This window comes from Lichenostomus cassidix, chromosome 6, assembly GCF_008360975.1.
Source record: "Lichenostomus cassidix isolate B80296 chromosome 6, HeHo_3.0, whole genome shotgun sequence".
NCBI lineage: Eukaryota > Metazoa > Chordata > Aves > Passeriformes > Meliphagidae > Lichenostomus > Lichenostomus cassidix.
In genome coordinates, this window is record NC_139487.1 from 32,994,376 (window position 1) to 33,021,485 (window position 27,110).

Genomic DNA, 27,110 nt, shown 5'->3' on the forward strand with positions numbered 1-27,110 from the left:
GCTGAGGGCTGGGTGTCCAGTGCTGGCTCTGGGTCAGCCTGTGATCAAGGAATGAGTCCAAAGGAGGCACCAGCATGAGCAGAGGGATGGAGCAGCTCTGCTGGGAGGAAAGGCTGGGAGAGATGGGATTGTTTAGCCTGGAGAGGAGAAGCTCTGGGGTGAACAAATTGTGGCCTTGCAGGGCCTGAAGGAGCTACAGGAAACATGGAGAGGGACTGGGGACAAGGGATGGAGTGACAGGACCCAGGGAATGGCTTCCCAGTGCCAGAGGGCAGGGATGGATGGGATATTGGGAAGGAATTGTTCCCTGGCAGGGTGGGCAGGCCCTGGCACAGGGTGCCCAGAGCAGCTGTGGCTGCCCCTGGATCCCTGGCAGTGTCCAAGGCCAGGTTGGACATTGGGGCTTGGAGCAGCCTGGGACAGTGGGAGGTGTCCCTGCCATGGCAGGGGTGGCACTGGGTGGGTTTTGAGGTCCCTTCCAACACAAACCATTCCATGATTCCCTGAGTAACCTTAAATCTGCCAACAGTGCTACTTACTGGAATCCCTGAGAAGGCTGGAATGACGCCTGGGCTGGGGAAGTTCTCTGGCTGCTCCATGTGTTCAGGGCCTGCTCTCACCCTGCTGCTCTCCCAGCTTCTCTCGGGGGTTTTTACACTAAGACATGCCAGGCTGGGAAAGCTCCTCCTGCCCCTCCTGCCTTTTTTCAGGCTGCTTCTTAATTGGCTTTAACTGAGTGTGAAGTGTGTCCTCAGGGGAGTTTTAATGTCACACGGAGGGAGGGCAAGGGAGCAGGGACAACCCCGGGGGCAGCCTCTGGTCACTGCTTGAGCTCTGATCTCCTGCCTGTGTCTCCAAAATCCTGGCTCTTGGCACTGCTGGCCGGAGCTGCCTTTCCCTGCTGCCCATAACTCATCACCGCAGGCGCCAGGGGCTGATTGAAGAGTTGCAAGGAGTAATTTCTGATTGCTCCTGGGGGCAGTTACTGCAGCTGCAATTTCCACTCCTCCAAGAGCTCCTCCATACTTGTCCACTCTTGTTGCTGCTTTGAGAGGCCTTGTCAAAGCACAAACCCTCTGGCAGCTTCCTCGAAAGGCTGGGGGAGCAGCGTGGTTTGGAATGTGGCTGCTTTCATTCCATGGCTCCAGTGGCTTGGTCCAACCCTCAGTACCTGATCCTGCCTCTCTGAAGGGGGATGAGCCTGATCCCTCCCTCTGCTCTCCCACAGCTCCAGGGCCAGCTGCTCAAGCCCAGCATTGCCGAGGCTGAGCGAGTCTCCAGCAAAATTCTACCCAAAAATCACCAAGTGAGAGCGACTGCCACATATAAATATTTATTTCTACTAAAAGTGAGTGTTTCATAGCAGAGTATCAAGTTCAGAATATATTAAATCATGAGATGCATCAGAGGAGGTACAAATTCCAGTCTCATGTCTTTAATAAATAGACTATAAAACCCCCAGTCCATGTGTTTTGATCAGAGGTAATAAGGACACTACTCTAGTTTAAAGGGATAATACAACAGCTGTGTTTTGCTGTGACCACCTGGATTTACAGGGTGGCTTTTTCAATGCTGGATTGTTGTATGGTGAGCAGCAACAGTGCTGTTTCATTCCTTAAAAATCCTAAATGGGAATATTGCTTTTGGCTTCCAGGTCCCTGCCAGAGGGCCTGAGTGGATGAGGCTGGTGCTGGTATGCTGTCAGCTCCCACAGAGGCTGCAGCATTTTCCTTGGGGTAAAACACTGCTTTGCTCCACAACATTTAAAAAATTACTTAAAAAGCTACCCCAAAGGACTTTCTGCAAGGATATCTTGCAGTCATGGATGAAGGCTTGGCTGCTGTGCCCTGGCCACAGCAGGTCTTAGCTCACAGTATCCTGCACGACAAGCGGGAGCAGGTTGGTTTTGCTGAGCACGGATCCATCTCTAATAAAAACTGGAGCACAAGGAGAGAGGAATGCTGGTTCCTGTTCATTGGGAACACATCCCAGCCGTCCTGGGGCAGGTGCTAAAGAAGGCCAGGGGCAAAAGTCATGGAGTGAGGTCGTTGCTGTAATCAACAAGTGCTTGGCTGTTTTCCTCTGCTGAAACCTCCCAGCCGCGGAGGCAACGCGGGATCAGCGCTGTCCCTGGACGTGTCTGGCCACAGGCAGAGCCCGAGGCTCCCGCAGTGCCCGGGGAAGCTCCGCTGTTGTGTCACTGCTCAGTCCCCTCGGAGGCCACCGCGGGAGCGGCGAGTCAGCGGAAAAGCCTCGGCACGGCGCAAAGTCCACGGCAGGATGAGGGTGGGGAAGGAGATAAAGTCTGGAGTAACTTTCCACAGCCAGAGCTGGGAGCAGCACCGTGGCTCTGGCTCAGCACCAGCACCCCACCGGGCTGGGGAGGGGGATCCAGGGGCTTTCCTGCCATCCTCTGGCTGTCCCCAGCAGTCCCATCCCGCAGACACAGGGTAAATCAGGGCACATGGACCCACACAGGTGTGGATGAGGACAGGAGCTTTAGCCTCCCCTCAGCTGGGTCACCAGACCCACCTCGTAGTGTGTCTTTGCTGTTTTGCCTTGGATTTGCCTCTGGGATGGGAGGAGTGTGAGCAGAGGGGAGGGGGATCCGATCTTGCCAGGTGGGAGGGCACCTGAAAGCACTGTGACAGCATCCCTGACATTTCCTTGCTGTCCAGAGCATTCTCAGGGATCTCAGGGCCTTATGGTGCCTCCAAGAACAGGCTGAAGAGCTGAACTTGGAGCACCAGGAGCACTCAGCCTAGGATTTGTTTGACCAGAGAGGTCAAGCAGGAGAAAGGAAGCAAGGAAGCAGTGAAGAATTGGCTCAGCCACAAGAAGCTGGTGGCGGTCACGGCTAATTTTAAAAAATCCTTTTAAAAAAGGGCATTAAAAAATCTTCTGCTGTTTACTAGCAAAAACTGTCAAAGGCACCACGTGGAAAGGCACTTCTTCATTTCTGCTCCACGCAGGGCACAGGCAGGATTTATCCTGGTCCGAGGTCCCCTCTCTGCACTGGGAGCTGCTGCATGGCCCTGGCAGCACCCCAACAATCCTGGGAATGGAAGGCCTGCTCCCCATCCCTTCCAGCTCCGTCGGGACACTCCCAGCAGCTTTAGGGGGAGAAGGATCAGGCTCAAAGTATTTCTGATTGGTAAAAACCACTCTGACCCAGGCAGGAAAATCCCACTGTCAGAGCATTGGAAATGCCAAGTAAGTGATCTGTATCATAGGGAATCAATCAATCATTGCTCACTCTTAATACAGGTATTTCTGGGGAGGAGGAATTAATTCTTTTTTTCCAGTGACTGGTAGTATGAGGTGAGGACTTTCCAGGCTTTGGGGGCCATGAAGCCATCGGGGGGGTTTTCCCCTTCCCGAGCAAGCTTCCTCATGCGTGTTCCTGAGATGAAGTCAAAGTCATCATGCCTGTGCAAAACAGAGACAGGTGACATCAGCACAGCTGGCCCGAGTTATCCCCCCAAGGGCTTCCCATCCCAGAGGAGCTGGAGTGTCCACAACACTCCTCCCCAGCTGTGGGAGGCTGTGTTCCTACTGCCACTCAGCCCCCAGCCTATGCTGCTTGTTTTCCCTGGTGCCATCTTTAGTTTCATGGGGGACAGCTGGGGACAGCTCTTGGAGGGGAATGCGCATGGCTTTCCCAGGTTCTCCCTCCATTCCTCTCCCCTGGAAAGCTGTGAGCCCAAGGAAACCACAATGTTGTTGCTGCATTACCTTTTGGGGTCATAGAAATCCATGGCTTTTTTGAGCTTGTTGTAGGCAGCCACGCGGAAGGGGATGATCTCCACGGAGGTGAGGCCGGGGGCCATGCCCAGCACCTTCCCGCCGTGCGTGGGCTCGTACAGGTCCTGCTTGGTGTCAGGGTGCGGCATTCCCGCCGGATCGCGCCCCACGATGTAGAAGTTGGCCCCTGCCACCATCCGGGCTCTGCAGTGCCACTGCACCTGCAGGGAGGGACACAGACTGAGGGCTGGGGGAAAGGGAGGTCCTGGGATCTCTATGGGAATTGGGCTGGTTCCAATCTGGCAGCAAACAGAGGTCTTAGTTTGAATTTTGAAAGTGCAAAGACGGTGCCCCACGGCACATGCAAGGGGAGGTTCAGCATCTGCCCCTTTCACCCTACTGATTTAGGGACAAGTGGCAGAAAACATTTCTGCCCAACAGAAGAAGGTGAAGCCTGTTTCTACACCTTCTCCCCAGCTCTCCACAGCCCAGGAGAGGATGGAGCCCATGCAGCTGAGCTCTGCAGGGAGATATTGCAGCAGCAAGGGAGCCAAGAGCAAGGCAGCAGCTCCATCTCCCTTCCTGGGGTTTTCCAGGGCTGCACAAGCTGGGAGCACAATCCCTATGGTCAGGCTTCCCACCCTGCCCTGGTGAGCAGCCAAGGGCTACGTTACCTCCGTGGGGCCGGCGTAGAGCATGGGAGAGGGGAAGATGGCCACGATGGTGGACTTGGGGTCCAGGACTTGCTCCTCCAGCACGGCCGCGTGCTGCTTCATGCGCCACTCCAGAGGGACATCATCGTCCTTGGTCCAGCCCCCCAGGGGGTGCAGCAGGAGCACGGGGTTCTTGTAGCCCCTCTCCAGGAGCTGGCGCCGCGTATCCTGCATGAGCAGGGCATGCCCGTTGTGCACCGGGTTGCGCAGCTGGAAGGCAAAGACGGCATCTGGAAGGGAAAGATCAGAGGGTTACAGGTGTCATTTCCACCCTCTGAGCTTCTGCACAGCCACAAGAGACCTGTGTGTGTCCTGTCTCCACAGGAGCGAGGCCTTAAACACCTCAGCTGAGTGTTTCAGACACATACATCACCCTACCAGGGTTATTTTGATTGCAAGCCCTTCCTTTGGGGCTGATTTCAGCCCTATCAGCTCTCCTACAATGTTTGTGCACACACTTCCACTGAATTCCCCAATGTCTTAAGTGACCTGTCACCTCCCCTGGCTCAGTGGCACCTTCAGGAGGGCCAACGCTCTTTCCCCAAAGTGAAGGTGGGTGTCTGACCCTTGCCAGCCTGCTGGGACCATGTTGGATAGAGCTTGGAGCAAGCTGGGACAGTGGAAGGTGTCCCTGCCCACGGCATGGGGTGGAATGGGATGAGCTTTAAGGTCCTTCCAACCCAAAGCATTCTGGGATTCTATGGGACAGGGAGCTGGGAGAAGACACCTGAGCTGTCCCCCAGGTGTGAAGGCCAAGAAAGTCAGTGCAGAAAGAGAGGCTCTGACATGCTAGGGGGGATGTGAGCAGGATGCTCAGCACTTCCCAGCCCCCTGAGGACACAGATCACAGATCACACACTGTCCTAAGCAAGGAGACCCTGCACCACTTTTCATGCCATGCCCTGGGTCCCCCTTACTGCTCACCCCCTCAAACAGCCCTGTTTCAAGAGCATCCAGAGATGACCTGGAAAGCGCTGTGAGCTTGAGAGCAAGTCATGGATCACAGCAAGCTCCTGGTGCCAGGTGGGGCACAAAGAGCTCTGTCACCAGTCTAACCAGGGCACTCACCAGCGTTCATTTCCCTGAACTTCTGCTTGAGAGCCTGCGGGGTCAGGCGGTACTGGTCCAGCCCGTCATTCCATTTGATCTTCTCCAGGACCTGGAGGTCTCCCCCAACCAGCCAGTCTCCACTCTCCATCACCATCTGGGAATTACACACACCTTCAGTGCATAGGGGACAGCCAGCTCCTCCTTTTCCCTCTCAGTCTCCTTTGAAAAGTGTGAGGCTCAACTCCATTGTAGGATGACCTTCCCTTCTTGTAGGTGGAAAACATCACCACAGTGACCATGTGAACATCATGAGCAGCAAAACCTCACCAAGGGGACACCAGCCACCCAGTGCCCACCCAGCTGAGTGCTGAGCTCCCCTTTGGCAGCCAGGAGTCACAAGACCTTCCTCCACCTCACTCTCTGCTCTTTCCTCCTTGGAATACGCAGGAGGAACAAGCCTGTTGCAAGGCGAGCACATGTTGCTGATGAATTAAACAAGGTAACTTAAGGGAGGGGAAAAGAACTAACACAGCTGTAGCCTTTTTAAGCAGAAAGCTCAAGTCACTGGGTGAAACCCGGGGCTCTCCCTTTCTGAGGGATGATGTTCCTTGTACTGCCACAGACTAAGTGGGAAGAGAGGAGCTATGAAAATATAACAGCCCTGTCGGCTGCCTGCATGGAAGAGCCAAACTGAGGAGAATTAACTCGTGAGCCTAAAAATTCAGTCCTGCCTGCTTGGGAAGTGATGCTTCCCAGCAAGGAGCTGGGCTGGAAGCACAGACAGGAAACCCATCGCCCTCAACACCTTGGGAAGGCTCCCTTCTCCAGCCCCTGCCGAGTTTCCCCGCCCAGGCCGGGCTGCCCACGGCGGAGAGGGGCCGAGCCCACCTGGATGTGCGGGTGGCGCGGGCAGGTGGTGCCCCAGACGCGGGCGCAGCGCTCCTCCTTCCTGTGCGGGAAGAACTCGGGGCTGCGCAGCACCGCGACCCGGCGGCCCTGGAAGCTGAGCGCCAGCGCCGAGCTGCCCTCCAGCCGCTGCTTGTCCTCCGAGCTCACCGGCAGCACGATCGGGATGCTCAGGTTCACCACGCCGTCTGCCAGGAGAGAGGCAGCAGTTTAGCACCCTCCAGCCGCTGCTCGTCCTGCACCAACAAGAATTTTAACCGAGCCCCGGGCACTGGGAATGCAGTAAACAGGGGTTTTCGTGGAAATTTAGTCATTGCAGCAGTTTGCTTTGCACTGCTAATCAACAGCGGTGTTAGTGGAATATAAAAGCTCCTTGTCTTAAGGCCAGAGATGTCTCCAAGATGTCTGGAGCATCTCTACTCCCTGCACTCTCCCTGTACCTGGTTCTTCTCCGTTAGCTTGTTGGAAAGGTGAAAAATCTAAATGTGCTTGGAAAATGCAGCCCTGGATATAACTCCTCCTTCCTCCTCCATCAGAACCTATATGGAAATGGCTCCAGTCTGGTGTTCCCTGGAGCACCTCATTCCCTGCACACCTCCTGGGCTGCCTTACAACAGGGAGAACACCACCACACTTTGCTCCTTTGGGGTTTTTTTCTGGACATCTCTATACTGCTGCTCCTCCTCCTTTACATCTCTGCACTGTCCATGTTTAATCTGTTTTCTGTGTGAGTCTGTAAGTGCACATGCAGTTTCTAAATTCAGTGTTGTCCCTAAATAGCTTGAAATAATGCAAGTTTTATCCCCACTCTCCCAGTTTCTCAGTATTCCACTAAGGTACTCCCACTTCTCCTTGGATATCTTGATGTTAATGCAGAGGAATTGGTCTGTTCCATGGGTTTCCAGTCACAAACAAATCACTGATTCAATTTGTTCTGACCTGACTGAAATCAGTTTGGACCCTTGAGAATCTTAATTTGAGGATTTTGGCTATGATATAGATTTTTACTTTAATCTTTAATAAAATATTTGCATTGACTTTAAATTCACTACTGGGTATCATTCATCTGCCAGGCAGCAATTTTCATAAATAATTGTAATTATATTCACATGGGATCCAATCAATACCAACTTCATACATTTAAATCATATCAATAATTATCAGCCAATTAAGTCAGCACAGGAAAAAAAAGCTGGATTATGAAACCAACAAACGATACTGAAAGTGAGGATCTTCAGGCTCCATTTCCAAATGCAGGATGGAGAGGTAACAAAGATCACTCCAGCGAAGGTAATTACAAAATTACACAACTGGGATTTTTGTGCAGACTGGTCCATAGGACACAGGGTGTGTCAGGCCACGTCATAACTGCCTGGATCATAAACAGGCCATGGCTGTAATAATTTTCTTTTTTATTTTTTTAGTAAATCCCAAGAAATTATAGCCAAAAAAAAATCTCAATTGGAGTAATTAGTGCAGAGCCTGAGAACAGTTCCATACATACCAGCTACCGAGCGCCTCTTTCCTGGGAGAACACAAACACAATTAAGATAATTAACACTCAGGGGCACGTTACCAAACCAATTCAAGACTCAAAGCATTTAAAAGCTTGGCCAAGCACTGCCTGACCACAGGCAGGGCTCCTGCTGCCGTGGCCATGGTCCTCCAGGGTGCCACCCCAGCCTCACCCAGCCAGCACGGCTGGGTGCTGTACCGAGTGTGGTACAACACCTCCACTGTCACTGCCACTGCCACTGCTCCTGACACAGCCACAGCTCCCTGTGATTCCTGCAGATCCACAAAGCACATCAACCACCTGCTGGGACACCCAGGTGGCATTTACTGCAGAGCAGTGGCTTGAACAAGTGCACCCCAACAATCCCGGGAGCCAAGCTGTCACCCACCCCAGGGCACAAGGGCTGGGCTGATGACTCTGGGAAGAGCAGACTCTGCCCCCTCTCTGGCAGGGCCACACCCCAGCCTCAGCACCAGGAGATGGAACCCTCCACCAGGTGCACTTGGGGTGTTCTCCTCCCTGCCCAGATGTCACCCCGAGGGCCTGGCCACACAGATGTGAAGTTTAGAGACCCCCTGGAGACAGGGAGCACCAGCACTGATGTTGCTACACAGACCTTGCTCCGGAGAGCTCATCCCTCTGCAAAGCTGCTGTCCTGGGCTTTGTCTCTGCTCCCCACAGAGCTCTACAAACACTGAACCCACAAACCTCAGAGGAGCTGTGCTCAGGGATGGCAGCAGGTTTGGGGGGAACCCCAAAACCAGATATGCTCTGAGAGGAGCCTCTGGCACGAAGTACGGAGCTCTGGAGCAACGTGGCCATCCCAGGGTGCTCTGCAGCCTCGTCAGGCACAACAGGCAGCTCAAAGACCACACAAGAGGCTCTGATAACAGGGGCATGTGCTTCTGAACACTGTTTGCACACTGGGCAGGAGGTGAAAGGCTGCGACGTGTCTGGGAGCTGAGCCCCCACACAGACACTCCTGCAGTGCAAAGTGAGCAGTCCTGAGCTTTGCCTCTGCTGCACAGTGCCCAAGTCTGAGTAACAGCAGCAACTCACTGCCCTGGGTGACCACAGAACCTTTTAGGAGGCAGGAAAGACTCAAAGGGACTTGCTCACCCAGATCCCTGAGAGCAGAGATCACTGCCAGGTCTATGAACCCCAAAGTGAGCACCCCAAGTGCAGGTGAAATCACAGCAAACAGCATCCACAGCTGAGAAATGGGGTGGAAACAGCTGTGCCCCAGTCTCAGCTGTGGATGGCCATTACCTGAGCATTTTCCACCCTTTCCAGGGATGCAGCAGCTCTAACATGCTGCTAACACACGGAGAAATCAGATTTACTTCAAGTTACTGTGTTGGATAAGGAGCAAAATGGGGTGGGGAAGCAAAACCAGGCTCTGCTCCTGTTTCCAAGGAGCAGCTGCCTTCTCCTTCCACCCCAAGCTCAGCCTGGCAGCCTCCCTGCTTCCTTGGCTCTGCATCTCTATTTACCCTGGTAGAGCCAAGCACAAAAAGAGCCACACAACAACTGAAGGTTTGAGCAGCACTGTGTGAGATGTCAGAGCTGTGAGCCAGGGCTGTGCCCACAGCACAGAGACCTTGGGCACCTTCAGGAGCCCTGGTGTGTGACAGCAGGGAGGACAGGAGGACACAGGGGATCCGTACCGTTGAGCAGGGTGCCAAAGTGCAGCACTTGCAGGTACTCTGCCTCCCGCATGAATCCTGTCAGAGGAGTGGCCCAGCCTTCGCTCAGCACCTGCACCCACTGCAGATCCAGCTGCAAAACAAACCCAGATGGGTCACAGTCCTGTCACACGCCTGTCACCACGTCATGCTCAGAGGTTGCTTTTCCTTCCCTTCTGCTGAAACAGCATTTTCAGTTTTGTTTTGCTTCAAATTCAGGAAGTTTGTTAGGGGGAGAAAGATACAGGGAATGTAGCTTGGGGCTTCTTAAGCCAGACTCACACACTTTCTTGGAATTTAGAATCATGGAATGGTTTGGGTTGAAAGGGACCTCAAATCCCATCCAGTGCCACCCCTGCCATGGCAGGGACACCTCCCATTATCCCAGGCTGTTCCAAGCCCCAGTGTCCAGCCTGGCCTTGGACACTGCCAGGGATCCAGGGGCAGCCACAGCTTCTCTGGGCACCCTGTGCCAGGGCCTGCCCACCCTGCCAGGGAACAATCCCTTCCCAATATCCCATCTCTCCCTGTCCTCTGGCAGTTTTAACCCTCCTCTGGAAGCAGAGGAGACTGACAGCCCTGGCTTCCCTACAGCACAGTGTGGAGATATGGCAGAAAATAGCTGAAGATCAGGATCCCACCTCAGCTTGCTATAAACCACAGCCACAAAAGGTCAGTGCCATCAGAGGAACACAGACCCCTCTGGCAATATCCTCCTCAATGCTTCTACTCTTGGAACATCCAGATAATGCCAGAACCTGTGTGTGACAGTACCTTGGTGATTTCCACGGCTGGCAGCTTCTCTGCCTCAGCCTGGACACTGCTGAGTTTATTCTCAGGCACAAACAGCTCCAGAACATCCTTGATTGAGCCTTGAGGCACGATGTTCTGAAAGGCAGAGACAGGCAGCACTTGTAACACAAGTGCCTGGTTTTTACAGGCACACCAAAAAGGCAATGTCCCAGAGCAGGTTTCCAAAGCTGGCAGTGATGGTGACATCAAGGTGACCCACCTGTGCTTGGAGGAGCTCCACGACCTGCTGGATACACTCAGACACCGATGCAATGTTTGTTTTCAGCACCAGCTCAGGAGCTTCGGGCTTCTCATATTCTGAGTCAATCCCCGTGAATCCTACGGACAATTAACCCCCAAATTAAATTTACTTAACAGAATACTCAGCGCCTCAGAGCCAACAACGCTGTACAAACAACCAGGGGGCATTCAACCATGCTGGGTACGAGTGACACTTGTGACAGTAAGATTAGGGGAACAGGTTTCTCTTGTGCGCTACAAAAGGCCTTTAGAAACCCACCTGTTGGGACAAGGTATCCAAAGCTTTGGAAAGCAAAAGGCAAAATAAGATCTCACTCCCCCATACCTTTGATCTCTCCAGCTCTTGCCTTTTTGTACAGGCCCTTCACATCTCTGCTTTCACAAATATTAAGAGGAGCATCTACAAAGATTTCAAAGAAAGGAAGTCCAGCTGCTTCATGAATTTTCCGTGCATTTTGACGATCCTGTTAGAAGAGAGATGGGAAAAAATCCGAGTTGCAGCAAAACAAAACCCCTGGAATTTAACACAGGTAAACTCATCTCTCTTACAGATGTATTAAATTTACACTAGTTCTAATAAAGGTTTTTCATCTCACTTCCCTGCTTTTCTTTAAAGATACTTCAAAAACATTGCAAAAATCTACCACTTTGATCTGTTTTCAGCTTTTCCCATGCAAAACCTCAAGATCTTTTTGTTAGGCAGGACAGCAGAACTTTAGATCTGTCCTGTGTTGCAATGGTGGGACTTGATGATCTTAGAGGTCTTTTCCAACCGTAATGACTCTGTGATTCTATGAAGAAAGGAACTGCTTGTATCAGCCTGATAACAGCAGCTATGGAAGTGAAAATAGCAATCAAATCTTCTTCCAAAAGAGCAGCGACAGCTCTAGGACAGGTTGCTGCTTCTGTGACTCCTTTCTGCCTCTGAGGAGTTCCTAGCAGGGGGATCTTAAGCTGCTCTTAGCTTTCCATCAATGTGAAACACTGCATTTATTCAATGGGGTCACTGCCCTCCAAAAATTGATCACACATGGTTGCGTGTTGGTGTTGTTATACAAAAGAAGCCAAAGGAAGCATCCGATGGTGGATTTAGGAAATCCTCTCCATAACCCTCTCAGGTGAGATGAAGCTGAGGAGAGAGCAGGCTGTGGTGAGGGGAGTTTACCTTTGTGAAGGGGGAGATGAAGCTGGTGATGCAGACGAGCCCGGCGTCGGCGAAGAGCCGCGCCACCTCGGCGATGCGCCGGATGTTCTCCTCGCGGTCCTGCGCCGAGAAGCCCAGGTTCTTGTTCAAGCCGTGCCGCACGTTGTCGCCGTCCAGGGAGTAGCAGGGGATGCCATGAGCCACCAGGTACTCTTCCAGAGCAAAGCCAATGGTGGTTTTGCCAGCTCCAGAAAGGCCTGGGGGAGGCAGAAAAGTCAGGGGTCAGGTTTGAGGTCAAAAGAGTGAAAACAAGAGCCCAACTGGGACACTGCTGGCAAAACTCCTTCTCTCTGAAGTTCCCTACCTCATTCTTTCCTAAAGGAAGTTGTATTTGACTTTCACAGAGCCCTTTTAAACCTTTCTTATTGAAGGGGTGGCATTAATATCACGGGAAAAGCAGCTACAGCCCAACATCAGGAGGGGTCCAACACCACAGTGCCTCTGGTTGGGCTGTGCTGGGACACACAGGTACCAGGAGAAGTTTGAAAGGATGGTGTTGCATCCAGGTCTCTCAGCATCTTCCTCTTCCTCCCTCTCCTCCCACTGTGAAGAGCCAACTGCTTTCCGATTCTCAGCCCAGGGAGAGGCTCTAGCTGCAACCACGAGGGCTGGGACAGGCTCCAGCACAATGGCCCCTCACCACCTCCTTCTCTAGGTGTGTATTTCAAAGGATAATCATCAGCCAGGCATGCTCAAACCTTTCAGACACAAGATTTTTCAGTAATATTCCAAAAAGGAAGGAAATTGCCTTGAGTAGGGTTTTTGGCTTCAGAAATTATCTAAAAGGAGATTGGGCACTTCAAAATTGAGGAGGAGAACAAAAGACAAACGTGCTTTAATCCAACATCTACCACCTAAGGTGACAGCAAGGCAGATCAGAATGGCTTTACAAATCCTTCCAAGCACATCCTTCAACATCCTCCAGCAGCCAAAGAAAATGCCAATATTTAACAAGCAAAGGAACAACTGGACAACAGAGCTGTCTAGATATTAGAAATGAGAAAAGCAATTGTAATTTCTGGCAGCACCTAATCCCCAAACAACAAGTTTATATTTCAAGGCAGAAGAGAAGGGCAACAAAACAAGTGCAACAGATTGCTTCCAGCGTGACTCTGTGGCTGGGAGCATTTATTCTCCATACAAGGTGACTGCCTCGTGCTGCCTCAAACCCAGCAAACCTACGTGTCCCAGTAAACCTCCCACCGCTCCTGAATGAAAACATCCGCGTTTTGGACAACCCTGGGTACGTTCTGCTGCCAAAGACCGATTGGATTTGAGCCAAGGCTTCCTCAGCTGCACGCTTGGGAACAACAAGTGCTACCCCGAGGGCCTCTGACATGTTCAAAGGAGCCTGATAACAGCCGGGAAATCCATAAAAACATTAGTTATGGGCAGCAGCTGCCAGGGAGAACATCTTGCTGCGCCAGCACTGCGTGTCTGCGTTTCCCACGTGGGGATGTTTTGCAATTCCCGGTTCGCAGGGAATGCTGACATTTCCTGCAGATCCCAAATCCCACCTCCCAGCCATTCTCATGGAGTTTCACAGGTGAGGCCACGCTTTCACACCCAGACAAAAGTACCTGTGAGCCAAACCGTGCAGCCTCGGAATCCTCCCCTGGTGCCGACAACTTGTCCTCTCTTACTCCTGCTGACATGATGGGCTTGGTAAACCACGTTGGTGGATCTCTGAGGAAACAAAGCAGAACAAAGCACTTCTGTTACCTTTGCTGCTCTCAGGGCAGAAGGAAATCTCTGCTGGGACAAATAAGTGGGAGAGAAATGCAAATTCTGTAATGAGCCAGCACGGTGAACTCTGGGGTTTTGGTGTGAGTTGGATTTCTGCCTCAGCAGCAGAGACTGATTTTTTGGAGGCTCTCTGCCTCTGCCCAGCGTGTTTTTGGTGGTGACACCTTCATGCCAGCAGGGAGAAGGTGACTGACTGTGGTGCAGGAGTACTGCCAGGTGACTGATCCCCGCTGGGCAGAGCCACCCTCCCTGCCTTCTCCACAGTTTCAAACACAGACAGACTCACCTATTATTTTAATCAGGCTTGCAAAACAAGAGCCACTTCAGGTGCTAATTTAGTGGCTTTGTAACACAAGAACTGAAGCTGGGGCAGGAGCAGCACCCAGCTGGGCACATGGTGGAATGGGAGGCCAAGGAAAAAACCCCTGACCCCATACTATATATATATATATATATATATATATATGTAGAGAGAGAGAAGGTTGCATGGAGACCTCACAGAACCTTCCAGTATCTGAAGGAGCCAACAGTGAAGCCAGAGAGGGACTGTTCATCAGAGTGACAGGACAAGGGGAATGGGTTCAAACTGGAAGAGATGAAATTTAGGTTAGTTATACAGAAGAAATTCTTCCCTGTGAGGATGGTGAGGCCCTGGCACAGGGTGCCCAGAGAAGCTGTGGCTGCCCCTGGATCCCTGGCAGTGTCCAAGGCCAGGTTGGACACTGGGGCTTGGAGCAGCCTGGGACAGTGGAAGGTGTCCCTGCCATGGCAGGGGTGGGACTGGATGGGCTTTGAGATCCCTTCCAACCCAAACCTAGTCCGTGCTTCTATAAAAATCCCAAAACATCTCTAGACCTGCCCCTGAAAAAGTGAGTGAACACTACACATCCTGTGACTCAGAGAAGAAAAGATAAATAGCTCAAGATTTGGGTCTTGTGATTTGCTCAGTTTTGTTGCCTTTTGTGGTTTTTTTTGTTTTGCAGGGCATTGTCAAAAGTTTTATCATTTTGAGCTCAGAAAGGTGAGAGCACCACCATGGATTAATTTTCTCCCCCCACCAGGAATTCAGGCTGTGTCCTGCAGGAGATGAGCCACGATAACATCCATGCCTCGGGAAGATGCAGGATCTGACACATTCCTGTGTGGCTGATGTAAGGAGATTGTTCTAAGTACAGGTTGCTGTGCCATAAACCTGCCCTGTGTGAGCATCCCAGAGATGTTATTTTGCACACTGGCATCTTCAGGAGCTTGGGAAAGCACCACTGAGGGCATTTTTGCAGCTCAGCAACACTGTCACACCTCTCCTACCTGCCAGGAGCTCCTCAGATTTTTCTGCTCTGGTAAAAAACTTCCTGGGAAACTCTTCCTAACCCTGAGCAACTGGATGGCTGGGCTGGGAGCTTGCTTGGTTGGGAATGGGTTCTTCAGTGGGAAAGACTAACTTCCCACCCCATCAGCCACCAGCTGGGATGTGGTTTGGGAAGCCAGAGTTGCAGTGTGGTGGAAGGGAGTGAAGGCACCAGGAAAACTGATCATTAATGGCCTGAGAGCAAATCCTGGAAAGATTTTTGCCTGGGAAGAACATATCCTGCAAGATGCTTGGGAGATAGAAGGAAGCAGTGGTTGGGGTTTAATCAGATGCAGGGCTTTCCTACTGATTTGATTCTCAGCATTTTAACCCTGTCACTGCAAATCAAACATATTTAAGTAGATAATCCAATTATCTTCACAACACTTATGCCTGGGCCCTATGGTGGGGACAATTTAGGACACTGGTGAGCCAGTCTTGGAATAGTCTGGGTCAAGGAAAAGAGGTTTTGGAGAGGAACTTCTGCCTTATAATTCAGCCCCAGAAAAGGATCCAAAGAAGGCAATAAATGTCCCAGCAGCATCTCCAAAGAAGGGCCATGCAGCCCCTGCCAGACAGATGGTTAAAGGTGACACTGCCATGCTCTCCCCACTCCTTGGAAATCTGCTGTTTGGCCCTGTCTGGATGAACTCAGTGCTCAGCCCACCCTGCCTTACCTCATCCAGGAAATGAGAAAAAGATAAACACATTGCTTCAAATCTTGGACTGAGGCTGCAGCAGGCCAAAAAACCAAACCTTAACTCTGCTTTTGGTCTTCTCTCCTACTGAACCCTTCCATGAGGCTGCCAAACAGGGAGGCACCAAGATCTTGGCTGTCTTTAGGATCAGGCTTGACTGAGCTAACTGTCAAGTGTCTCCTGGCTCCTTTCCAAAGGAAGCCAGGAGGTCCCCCTGAGCCTCCTTTTCTCCAGGCTGAGCCCCCTTCCCAGCTCCCTGAGCTGCTCCTCATAAGAACTCTTGCCCAGCTCTGCTGCCCTTCTAGGTTTAGGGCTGTCCCAAAAAATTGCATGGATGTTTTGCCATCTTCCACTAAAAATTCAAGTATCAACTCTGGCCCTCAGGGCAGCACCTCCTGCTGTCTCCACATCCCCACTTCTTTAACCAGCACCTCCACAGCCACGTCATGAACGAGACCAGGGTGAGAACCAAGTGCGAGTGCCACATCCCACAGATGAAGGGTGGAAATGAAGGACAGATGGGAACTGAGCAGGACATCTGAGAACTCCCCTGAGTGAGAGCACACAACCCTTGCTCAGCCACCCACAGGAAGCAGAGCTCTCCGATGCTGCAGAAGATGTGTCACCAGAAAGCCACGCTGGCCATCGCAGTGGCCATTCAGGTCCAAGCCTGCGTCCATATTGTGCCCTCAATTCACCCCTGCCTGCTGCAGCTGGCACAGACACGGACCTGGAAGCTGTCCAGGAGGCACAGCTCACGGCAGGCTGCAGCAGCATCCTGCTTTGGAGAGGGACTCACTCCTGGAAGCACAGCTCACGCCAGCAGAGCGAGGCTGGGGAGCACAGCGCTGCGAAGGGCACGTTACTCACACGGCCGACTCACTCAGCACCAGGACCAGCATCCAGCTGGCAGCGCTCAGGGCCCTGGGGAAACCCTGACCCAACAGCCAGGGCAGGGTCAGGACTCCCCCAGCTGCCTTTTTATTTATAGGGCAAGCTCCCAGCACCAGGAATATGATTCATTTTTTTCCAGTCAAGCGTTTTGCACACACCCTATTTCGGTACCGCAGCCTGGACATGTCTCCAGGAAGGAAAAATTAGATCAAAATAAAAATAGAGGCTTTTGAAATGTTTTCAGCTGATCCTATTTGCAAATGGTAAAATGGGCTTTTAAAATGACAGAATGATCAAGAAAGCTTTCACTTGCACAGGCAAGCAGTGGGATCAAGCACATGGGGGGGTTATTGGGGTGTCCTGTGCAGGGTCAGGAATTGGACTCGATCTTTGTGGGTCCCTTCCAGCTCCAGGGATTCTGTGATTCTGAGTTTGAGGTCAAACACTTGCCTAAGCCTTGGGAGAGTGAGCTAACCTATCATTAAAATCCCCTCCCAACTCCTGCCAGCATACTGAAAAAAAAATTAAGAAAAATATTTGTTTCCTTACAGTTGCATGTGATGTATAAAAATTAAATTTATCAAATTTTTTCTTAAAAACTTATTTTCTTCTCTCAGGGCTGCTCTGGCCAAAGGGTGATACTGTATCCATGAGTAACCAGGGGGGAAATCCTCCTGTGAAAGAGTCATTTGCTGAAGAAGAGCAAAACTGATACTCCAAAGAAAAGGAAGAAAGGGAAAAAGGGGGGTTTGCCTGTGGAAGCAATGATTTGATTATGATCATATTGAAGAACAATGGAGAAACCTTGGCATGTCTTACATCCCAACTCAGTCCATTAAATGAATATTTGGGGGAAGTCCATGGGTTTTGGGTTACAGGAGCTAAGGCAGAAAATGCTTTAAAACCAGTCCCATTGTTTCCCTAGGGAAAACCCCACCAAGATGGAGTCACCCTGGAAATTTTGCCTGTTTAACCTCTCAGAAGGCAGGCCCAGATGGGGAAGTGGGACCTTGCAAGCACCTTTTGTACTGCCAACCTTCCTACTTGCCCTGCTGGTGTCCCTGCTGTGCCACCACCTCCCTGGTGTCCCTGCTGTGCCACCATGGGACACCCTGGTGTCCCATGCTGGTGTCCCTCCCACGTTCCCTGCACACGGGATGAGTCTCCTTTCCTAACACCTGCAATGAGCAGGAATGAGGTTGTGTTCTCTCTCCAGACTGAGCCCAGCAGGGCAGTGCCATGTCACCAAACCCCCTGCTGAGGCTGAGGGGCTGCCAGCATTCCCTGTGCCAGGCAGGATGCTGGGCTGGGATCCCTCTCTCCACGCCGTGCTCTGAATAAAGCCCAGCAGGCTCAGTCTCTCCTTGGCACCCCACGCCTGCTCCTTCTGGCATCTCCCCTCAGCCCCTGGGCCCTGCCAGGAACGTAACACAGAAAACCTTCAGGAGAGCAGCAGAGCCATCCCAGTTCCCCGAAACAAGCAGCCTTTCAGGCTGGAGACAGACAGTTGGAGGTGCCAAACCCCGCTAACACACGAGGTTTTCAAGCTGCTGTTAAGCTGAAGTGGTGTTTTGTTAAGCCACAAGAATTTCGGAGCTCTTAGAGAGAGCTTGTTTGCTGATGGCAGCTCAAATATTTTTCTCTTGGCATAGATTCGTGTAGTGTGGATTGTCACAACCAAATTTTATACAACCCTGGCACAAAAAGAAGAGAAAAAAAAAAAAAACCAGAATCAGGCTCATCTTCCAGTGACTTCACGAATCAGAGGCTGATTTCCACGCTGAATCCAAATCAGCAGTTGGGTACTGAAATCTGCCTCTCTGAAGGCTCCCAGCTCAGGCGTTTCCTTATCTCGGAATGAGATGATGTCACTACTCTAATTTCCTCGATGCAGAAAGGCTAGTGAGTCATCCTGTGCTCCTACATTTTTGGGATAAACTTGCAAGGCCAGGACAGATGTTATAAAAACAATCTCCCCGTCTTCATTCCCCAAATCACAAGGGACAGCTGCAGGGGCAACGAATATTTAACAAATAAAGCACTTTGTCAGACACTGACAAAAAGAACAATTTAAACACAAAATCCCTCCATGGTTGCCCAATTTTTAATATTTAGAGCAGTTCTGCTACATGATCTCCCCCAGATGAAATCACCTGAGCAGTTGAGCCTCTGCTCCTTTTGCAAACAATGGGTTTGACATTGCAGAACTGCCTTGGTTTGGTGCCTGCCAGGAAAACCACCCAGAACACACAGCCCCGCTTCTCTACCTTCTCCTGGAGAAAAGGATCTGGTTACAGAAATGGGAAACTGCACATCAGCCCCTCAGATTCCAGGGAGAAGAGGAAAAGAGGGCAAAGGTAGAGATTCTGACTACACATTTAACTTCAGTATCAAAAAGGTTTCCAGGTAGGAATTGCATCCATATGTAAATAATTCCCCCCTGCCCCTGAATACGAGATTCAGGAATTTAATTAGTGGGTTGTGGTTCTCTATGGTAAATATGGCACTGAACATACCCCACCTCCTGCCGTGGCAGGACAGGCATCCTATCTCTGAAAACATGCCAGGATTCCTGCCCCAAGGACCATGGAAAGGAAAGCCTGGAGTGCAGTGCCAGGAGACCGTCGGCTGAGCTGAACTGTCAGACACAACCACAACCACAGGCTGTGCTGAGCAGAGACACCAGGTGGGTCCAGCTGGCCAACAGGTCAGCTCCAGCCATGGACCTCCAGCCAGTGTGTCAGAGCCTTGTCCCACTCTGCCAAAACCATTCCTCTGACAGCTTCACACATTGGTTCAACAAACTCAGCCCATCTCAGATCTAATAATCAGATAATCATAAGATATCCCCTTTTAACATGTCCAACATATCCCTCTCAGGAAAGAAATCCTGTACCTTTAGAGAAGCTCCAGCGGTTCCATAAGCAGTGGAAGCTACAGAGGATCTGTGTTTCAAGCAGCTTCATCAGGTTTTAAAATACATCTATTTCTGAGCCCAGGGAAGGGAACAGAGCTGGGAAGGGGCTGGAGCCCCAGGAGAGGCTGAGGGAGCTGGGAAAGGAGCTCAGCCTGGAGCAAAGGAGGCTCAGGGGGACCTTGTGGCTCTGCACAACTCCTGCCAGGAGGGGACAGCCAGGGGGTCAGGCTGTGCTCCCAGGGAACAAGGACAGGACAAGGGGAAACAGCCTCAGGCTGGGCCAGAGGAGGCTCAGCTTGGACAGCAGCAGGAATTTCTGCATGGAAAGGGTGCTCAGGCCTTGGCAGGAGCTGCCCAGGGAGCTTTGCAGTCCCCATGCCTGCAGGTGTCCAGGGAAGGCCTGGAGGTGGCACTGAGTGCTCTGGGCTGGGGACAAGGTGGGCATTGGGCACAGCTGGGACTCCATGGGCTGGGAGGGCTTTTCCAGCCCCATCGAAACTTTGATTCTGTAAAAGAACTCATCCTCCTCTGAGGCTTCTCCTCTACAGGACCTGGTGGCAGCCTGAGGAAAGGGAAAAGCTGGACTCAAGCCCAGGCTGGTGGGGTCCCAGTGCCATGGCCACACAGTGCCTCTCCCTGCCTCAGGTTGGATGTCCAGCCTTGAACCCTGTGTCTTGAGCCCCATGTGCTTGACTTTGCAATGGTTGATGGTCACCAGCAGGCCACAGGACACCTCTCTCCACCTCAGCATCTTTTTTAGGGTTTGCAAAGTGCAAAAGCAGCAGCAGGAAGGAGCACAGGGGAACTTGGCCAGAACCACCAGTCAGGACAAGGTTAAATGGGGGAACTTTGCCTGTCGGGCCAAAAGTTCACTTGGCTGGAAAAAATAATTATGATGAATTCATGGAAGGAAAGGTCATCAAGGACTATCAGGAAGAAAGGCACAGCCTCTGGTGTCTCAGGTCATAAATCAGTGCAAAGAGGGGACAAGGCACTGTAGCGTCCCAGCCATAAACTCATTCCTGGCTTCCTCAAAAGCTCATGCAAACTCCCACCATCTCTCACAGGGTGGCATCATCCCAAATATTACAACCATGAAAGAGCAGTGGAGAATAAGGCCAAGAGCTGATGAAGACTTGAGCTCCCACAGTATTTAAGATATAAAAATGACACATGCTTGAAGAGCAGCTCCCCTGAGCTTCAGGCTGCACCTCTGAGAGCTCAACACTCCTCACATCCATCCCCAGGGCCTCAGATCAGCTTCCCAGAGATGCAATGAGCTGCCCCAGCCATGGCTGGGGGGACTCATCCAGCATCATGCCCAGAAGCAGGTACCCAGCTCAGATCCCCACAGCAGCCCTCTAAAAAACCTCTCCTCTAAAATGACTTTTTTCCCTCTCTTCCCACGCTCACTGGCAACACAACCTAATGATCTTCCCATCAGAAGGGCTGGGCAGGGTGAAAAATGAACCTCCCACCAGACCACACTTTTTTTGCACCACAATGGGAAGCTAAAAACCAGTTTGATACTGAAGAAGACATTTTGTTCTGCCAGAGAGGCCGCAAAAACCACCAGGTCAGAAAGTCTTGGAAATGTAGGTACAGACGGTTGTTTTCCAGCAATGCACAGAAAAGCTCATCTCAACATCCCAAGAAGTGCTGCATCTAACAAAAAAATAAAATCAAACCTATGTAAACCAGCTCCTTCCTCAAGTTCTGCTCTCCAAACATATTTTGGCACGCACTCAGCAGACAAAACTTTTGACAGCTGTAACTGAGCCAAGCTGTAAGCAAAGGAGCAAAGACCACTCTGGGAGGGACAGAAAGCAGTGCTAGCAAGGAACCACCAGCCCCACAGGCAAATCCCAACTTCCCAGCATCCCATGGCATGACGCACACCCAGGGCTTTTTTTGCATCCCCGCTTTTGTTAATGATACACTCCGTGTAAATTTTCCCTTGGAAATGATTAAGCTGTGAAACCATTAAGGAGCTATTCCTCACTCCCTTCAGCTGTGACACCCTACTCACACCAACAGCAAATTCATAAATGGCAACCTGAATTACACAGCCTTGCATTTAATGGATTTTTAAGAAGCAAAGTGCATGAGCAGCATGACCAAAGTACAAGTTCAAGCATTAACACAGGCCCTGCACACCACTTATCTTTTGGGGGCATGTACAGCTCAAAGTTTATCTAAAACACCTGGTTTCAGATAGGCAAGGGTTTTTCATTTCTAAAGGCACCCTCCAAGATCAACATCAGCCCAGTTAAAAAAAAAAACCAAACAACAACAAAAAAAAAAAAGTATGCCAGTGTTTGTCTTGAAAATCCTCCAGGAAAACAAAATCCCTGTGGCCTAAATCTGAGCTGCAGCTGCAGTGCACATGTCTGGGTAGTGTGGGGTCTTCAGCATCATTTGCTGATTTACTAAATGCTCTTGCAGGGGCTACCCAAGGAGGGCATTCTGTGTTATTCTGTGTTATTCTAATAGCAAAGGGCTTCAGAAGAAATTGGGAGAAAAGGGGAGAGAGTTATAACTAACAAGACAACAAAAGTTGATCACCTCACCTTTTCATGGTGTTCGAAGAAAAGAGATATAAAGGAAACAAAGTAATAGAAAAATAACCAAGAAATCCTCAGCATGTGATGAGCAGCTGGAAAACAATTACCTTTGCATGTCACGGTGCAATGAGCTGGGCACTGTGTTCCACAAAATAAATCATGCTGTAAGAACAAGGTTGTGACTTGCTGGATAAAAAATGAGTTTTATAAAATTCACTTTCTTGAGTGACTCAGCCCACACAAATTCCCTGAAATCAGGGCTCTGCTGCTCTGCCCCCTGGGCAGAGTCACTGGGATGAGCTACTCAGAACCGCTTTGAAAATAAACATCTTTAAAGACGTTCGAGGCAATAGTTAAGAGTAAGTGTGAGAGGAGATGAATGCATGGTTTGGGTGTTTTAGTAAGCTTTTCCTTTTATGTTGCTTTGCAATTAAATTGATGAAGATGTGCACCTGTTCCTGCTCTGCCTGGGATATCGCTCAGTCCGTGTGAACTCTGCCCTGCAGCTCCTCTTTTTTTCAACATGAGAGTAGTTTTCGGGCAAAGAAACTAAGCCTCTCTCCTCAGGGTTGACATCTGATCTTGTGGGTTTGTTGCTCCTCTTTAAATAAATTTAAATAAGCCCGCATCATTTGCACCTAAGCCCTGCACAAACACAACCGAGCCAGCAGCAGTTACAGCTCTGTGACCCGCCGGGCTGCAGGAGCACATCCCGGTGCAAGCCAGGGATGCCACATCAGCTGGATCCCTGGAGATGCTGCCGCGACACCAGGCAGGTGACACAGCTGTAACACTTCCCCTGAAAAGCACAGTTTCAATACTGGGCTCTCACTCTGCCCTAAGCATCTGCAGGGGCATCCCAAGAGAAACTCCGCTCGCAGGGGGCAGGACTCCCGACGCCTCCATCCCATGGGATACGCCGAGCTGCACTTTCCACACAGCCCTGGGGACACAAGCCACGCAGGCAGTCACCCTGCCAGGGCAGGGCCGTGCCTGTGGCTCTGGGCTCTGTGGCAAGCCTCCCCAGAGCACACTGCACCATCTGTGTGCTCCTGTTATGGGAACGGCTCGGCGGGCAGAGCGAACGGGCGGCGGAAATACCGGCGGCGCCGCAGGTGTGCGGAGAGCGAGCTGCTCTTTTGCCAGAGCTCAAAGAAGCCCTGAAAGCCACGCTGTGCAAGAGCCCACACAATAAACAAGGGCAGGCCCGCAGCTCCACCTCCCTTGCAGCAATCCCTTCACGGTGAGCTTGCTCCCGAGAGCAGGGCTTTGCCACTGAGGCACACAGGAGAGCTGTGTGAGGAACACTGAGCCTTTAAGGTCATCATTACAGAGCCGCCTTCTCCCCAGAAAGTCAGTCCTGAAACTGGCCAGGAATAAATGCTTTCTGTCAGTGGACACTGAGAACAGGAGGACACCGCCTGGCACGTAGAGAGCTTCATGCCTCTTGCAGTGTCATGAGCAGAAATGAAGGAAGCACAAAGCATTTCCATATTAACAGCCAAAGGGAGATTCCTGCACACCAAGAGTCTGGTCTTCACCCAAGTCAGAATTAAGGCGATGTGTTCATTTCTAAGGAAAACACGTGCAGAAGCAAAACAAAAAAAAAAAAAAAGTTTTCTTCTTTGCACCTTACCATAACCTTCAATTTATAAATGGCTGTGCAATCAAAGCATCCTCAAACCAGCCTCAAACTCCAGAGAGCGTTCAGGCTGAGTTTAGGATTTAAATACTGGGCTTCTAGTTATTCAATTTCCAAGATGAGAAGCACTGTCAAATAATATAGTGGTCCACCACACATCAGCTGGCACTGCTGTGCCTTTCAAAAACTGACAGCTGATCAACAACACCTGCAAAACCCAGCTCTGCCATACCCTCAGACAGCGAATAAAGCTGGTAACATCCAGCCTCACAAAACGTGGTCTGTGGGAGAGATTAACACACCACCCACATCATGAAACTGTGGGAAAACTGAGGTTTTATTAGCAACAAGGATTTTTAGGAGTAATAAAGATTCATGTTACTGGGAGAAGGAAGAATTTGGATTAAGAAAGGGGCAAAAGAAGGATGATGCTGCATCAATAGGGATCTCCATAGGATAAATTATTGCATCTTCATTTTAAAATGGAACACCTTTGACTGCTGCAGCTAAAAAAGGTGTAATGAAAAACTGTCTGTGTGTACAAAAAAAGGTCAAAGGAGCCTGAACAAAGTGAAATTCCTTATCCCAGGCCTTTGATACCGACTGGAAATGGCTGAAATCAAGAAGCTGCTGAAGTTGCAGTTAGGAGAGAGAACTTCCTTTACACTCTTTTGAACCACATCTTCCTGGCAAGGGGCAGGAAGATCAGTAATGGGACATCACCGTTTCATCACGACTCCCCAAACCTCTTGCAATTAGTGAAATCATGCCTCTTCTCACTCCATCAGATACCTGGCAGATAAGTGCACAAAAATCCGCCTACAGTTGTCAAGCTGATAGCATCTGTTTTGACAGCCATGGCACAAAGGTCAGCCACAAACTTGCTTATAAAGGTCATTTTTCCAACCCAGGGTGGAGGCAAAGGAGAGGGATTAATCTGGAAGTTCAGTAATGCCTCTCCTGTCACAGCAATAAACAGAACTCCCATACACAGCTCACGGCTCACACCTCCCCTGCCTGAAATAATCCCCAAACCGCAGGTTTTTACGTTTCCAAGAACACCCTGCCGCACAGGCGCGCTTTGTCCCGCGTGGTTTCGGGTGCATTCCTCCCCGGACAGATTACCAGTGTGTTCAAAACGCATCAAATCCATCGGAAAAGTTTATGGCAAACTAAAAAAGAAATCAAATCAACCAGCAAAAAGCAGCCTGAGAGACTTACGTCAAGATTTCTTCTGGTTCTGATTTAAAACCTGGAAAACGTACTCACAGCCAGAGGGACCCAGACCTCCCATCCCAAATCCGAGGAGTAAGGGAGGGCAGCTGGCAAGCGGAACACGATGTCTGGCTGCGGCTGTGATTTGCAATTTTAATTTCTAACTGAACTGCGCCCTGACTACGATTACTTTTCTTTGCTGCGGGTGTTACACAGCGCTGGCTCTGCAGCGATGCTGAGAGCCTGCCAGTGGTGGTGGCTGCTCACCAACTCTTTCGCCGGGTGGGACCGGGGCAGGGGACACCCAAAAAGCCGAGGGAGACAGGCGCTCAGCCTTGTCGCTGCCTCCACCTTGGGCCCCGGCTGGAGGGGATCCGTGGGGACCGAAGTCGGCACAGCGGGACAGGTGCGGGCTGTGGCCGAACGCCAGCGGAGGGATGCGCGGACCGCCCGGCCAGAGCGTTCATCCCCATCACCCCAAAGTGACGGGCTGGCGCCCCAGCAGGAACGCCTCGGCTCCCGAGGATCCCCGCGCGGGGCAAAGCGCCGGGAATTCGGGACAGGGATCCGCAGAGCTTCCCGGCCCCCCGCCCGCCCCCCGTGGCGTCCCTACCGTGTGCTCGCGGCTCGACATGGTGCAGCGGCGGCGGCGGCGGGGCCGGGCGCGCCGGGGCTATAAGGGCTGCGGGACACGTAGCGCGGCCCTGGGCCGGCCCCTCTCGCCCTGCGCCCGCCTCCGCCACCGCCTCCTCCGGCCCGGCCCCCGAGGGGAGCGGGCAGGGCGCTCCGGGCCGGGGGGACGCGGCGCGCACCCCGCCAAGGAGGCGGCAGCGCGGGCACGGCGCGCCCCGAGGGAGCCGCCCGCAGCAAAGTGCTCAGAAATGAACCGCCTGCGGCTCTCCCGCCGCGGCCGGGCTCGGGGACAGGGAGGAGGAACAGCACCCCACACGACACTGCAGGGAGAAAAAGCACCTCCAGAGGATGATGATAATAATAATAATGATGATGATGTCTGAAACCAAGCGGTGCTGGAGGCTAGCCCCTGAGGGTTTGGCCAAAATACCAAAAAAGGTTGAGGGGAAACCCAGGGGAGCCTCCCAGCAAACAAGGTGCAGCAGGTGGGGGGAGCAGAAACGCCGTGCCTGACAGCTTCGCCACAAATCCTCTAGTTTTCTACTGCTGGAAAAGCTCAGATCCCAGAACTCTGCTGAAACAGAGCACTGGTGAAACCAGATCCCAGAACTCTGCTGAAACAGGCAATGTCCTGGTGGAGGGAAACTCCAGTACAACCTTGGGATGGCACAAGAGCCAAGGACAGAGGAAGAAATGACCCCTTGGATGTGTAATTCTGCACCAGAGGGTGCATGGTCCCATCCAGCATGGCACTTGACCTCCTGGACCACTGCCTCCTGATCCATACCCATCCATCCATGGATCCATCCCAGGGCTACATGGATGGCTGTGCAAACTGTGCTGCCTCTCCTCTAGGAGGAGATACCTCACTTCTCATTGTGCCCACAAGAGCAAGTGCTCTCTGCAGGTCCAACATGCTGAGCCTACTTTGAGCAGCTCCTAGGACCTGTTCAGCACACGATCACCAGCAAACAAAAAAAATACTCCTGTTTCACTTCTGTCCTTCACTCCAGCAGAGTTTAAAATCATTGAAGCTGTGACTGAGCCTTGAGTGAAGCTCCTTGATGGAAAGGGAAAAAGGTGGCAGGATTTTGCAAAACTCCCCGAGGGTCATTCTCCGGATGAACACATAAAACAGAAAATGGGAAACCCCAAGGCAGCAGGGAAAGCATAAATGGGGTTCCTCAAATGAGGTCTTGCTGAAGGAACAGCAGGGCCCACTGTGGGAAAACATGGAGGTGAAGGAACGGGGCTGCAAGGAGGCAACAGTACCTGTTCAACCAACTCCTGAAGCCAGGCAGCTATTAGAGTGTGATCAGCTATCAACTGAGCTAATCCCCACTGTAATTCCAGTTAAACCCATGGCATTACATTCAGGATTAACTCAGCTAAATAATACCAGGGTCGCTTTTTAGCATCACTCATTCTGTGCTTTTCCTCATATTGTTTTCATCAATTAAGGGCACATTAAATTTCTGCCATAGCAAGGCTGGAAAAACAGGGCAAGAAGCCTGAACATGATATCCATTGGAAAAGTCCATCCTGGTACATTTAAATTCACATCCCAACACCCTTTCCATGT

At 51.4% G+C, this 27,110-nt stretch overlaps 1 protein-coding gene across 2 annotated transcripts; it reads right to left on the reverse strand.

Annotated features, from left to right (window-relative positions):
- Positions 1-1,317: 1,317 nt before the first annotated feature.
- PAPSS2 (3'-phosphoadenosine 5'-phosphosulfate synthase 2) lies at positions 1,318-25,648 on the reverse strand. Of its 2 annotated transcripts, XM_085064449.1 has the most exons (13): positions 25,509-25,648; positions 13,452-13,557; positions 11,833-12,068; positions 10,993-11,131; positions 10,627-10,745; positions 10,389-10,502; positions 9,597-9,708; positions 7,918-7,938; positions 6,396-6,601; positions 5,526-5,661; positions 4,419-4,687; positions 3,736-3,965; positions 1,318-3,429 (listed from the first exon to the last, which is right to left on the reverse strand). In XM_085064449.1, the coding sequence occupies exons 1-13, from the start codon at positions 25,527-25,529 to the stop codon at positions 3,288-3,290; spliced, it is 1,851 nt and encodes a 616-aa protein (XP_084920575.1). In that variant the 5' UTR covers positions 25,530-25,648; the 3' UTR covers positions 1,318-3,287. The 2 variants fall into 2 exon arrangements, with proteins under 2 accessions (XP_084920575.1, XP_084920576.1); XM_085064450.1 differs by lacking the exon at positions 7,918-7,938.
- Positions 25,649-27,110: the final 1,462 nt, after the last annotated feature.

Bases quoted from the DNA above. Each gene is read 5' to 3' on its own strand.
- PAPSS2 (XM_085064449.1), bottom strand. From the start codon at position 25,529: ATGTCGAGCCGCGAGCACACG. The intron at 13,558-25,508 runs GTAGGGACGCCA...TTGTTTCCTCAG, and splicing joins TGTCGAGCCGCGAGCACACG to AGATCCACCAACGTGGTTTA. The intron at 5,662-6,395 runs GTGGGCTCGGCC...TGTAATTCCCAG, and splicing joins CGCGCCACCCGCACATCCAG to ATGGTGATGGAGAGTGGAGA.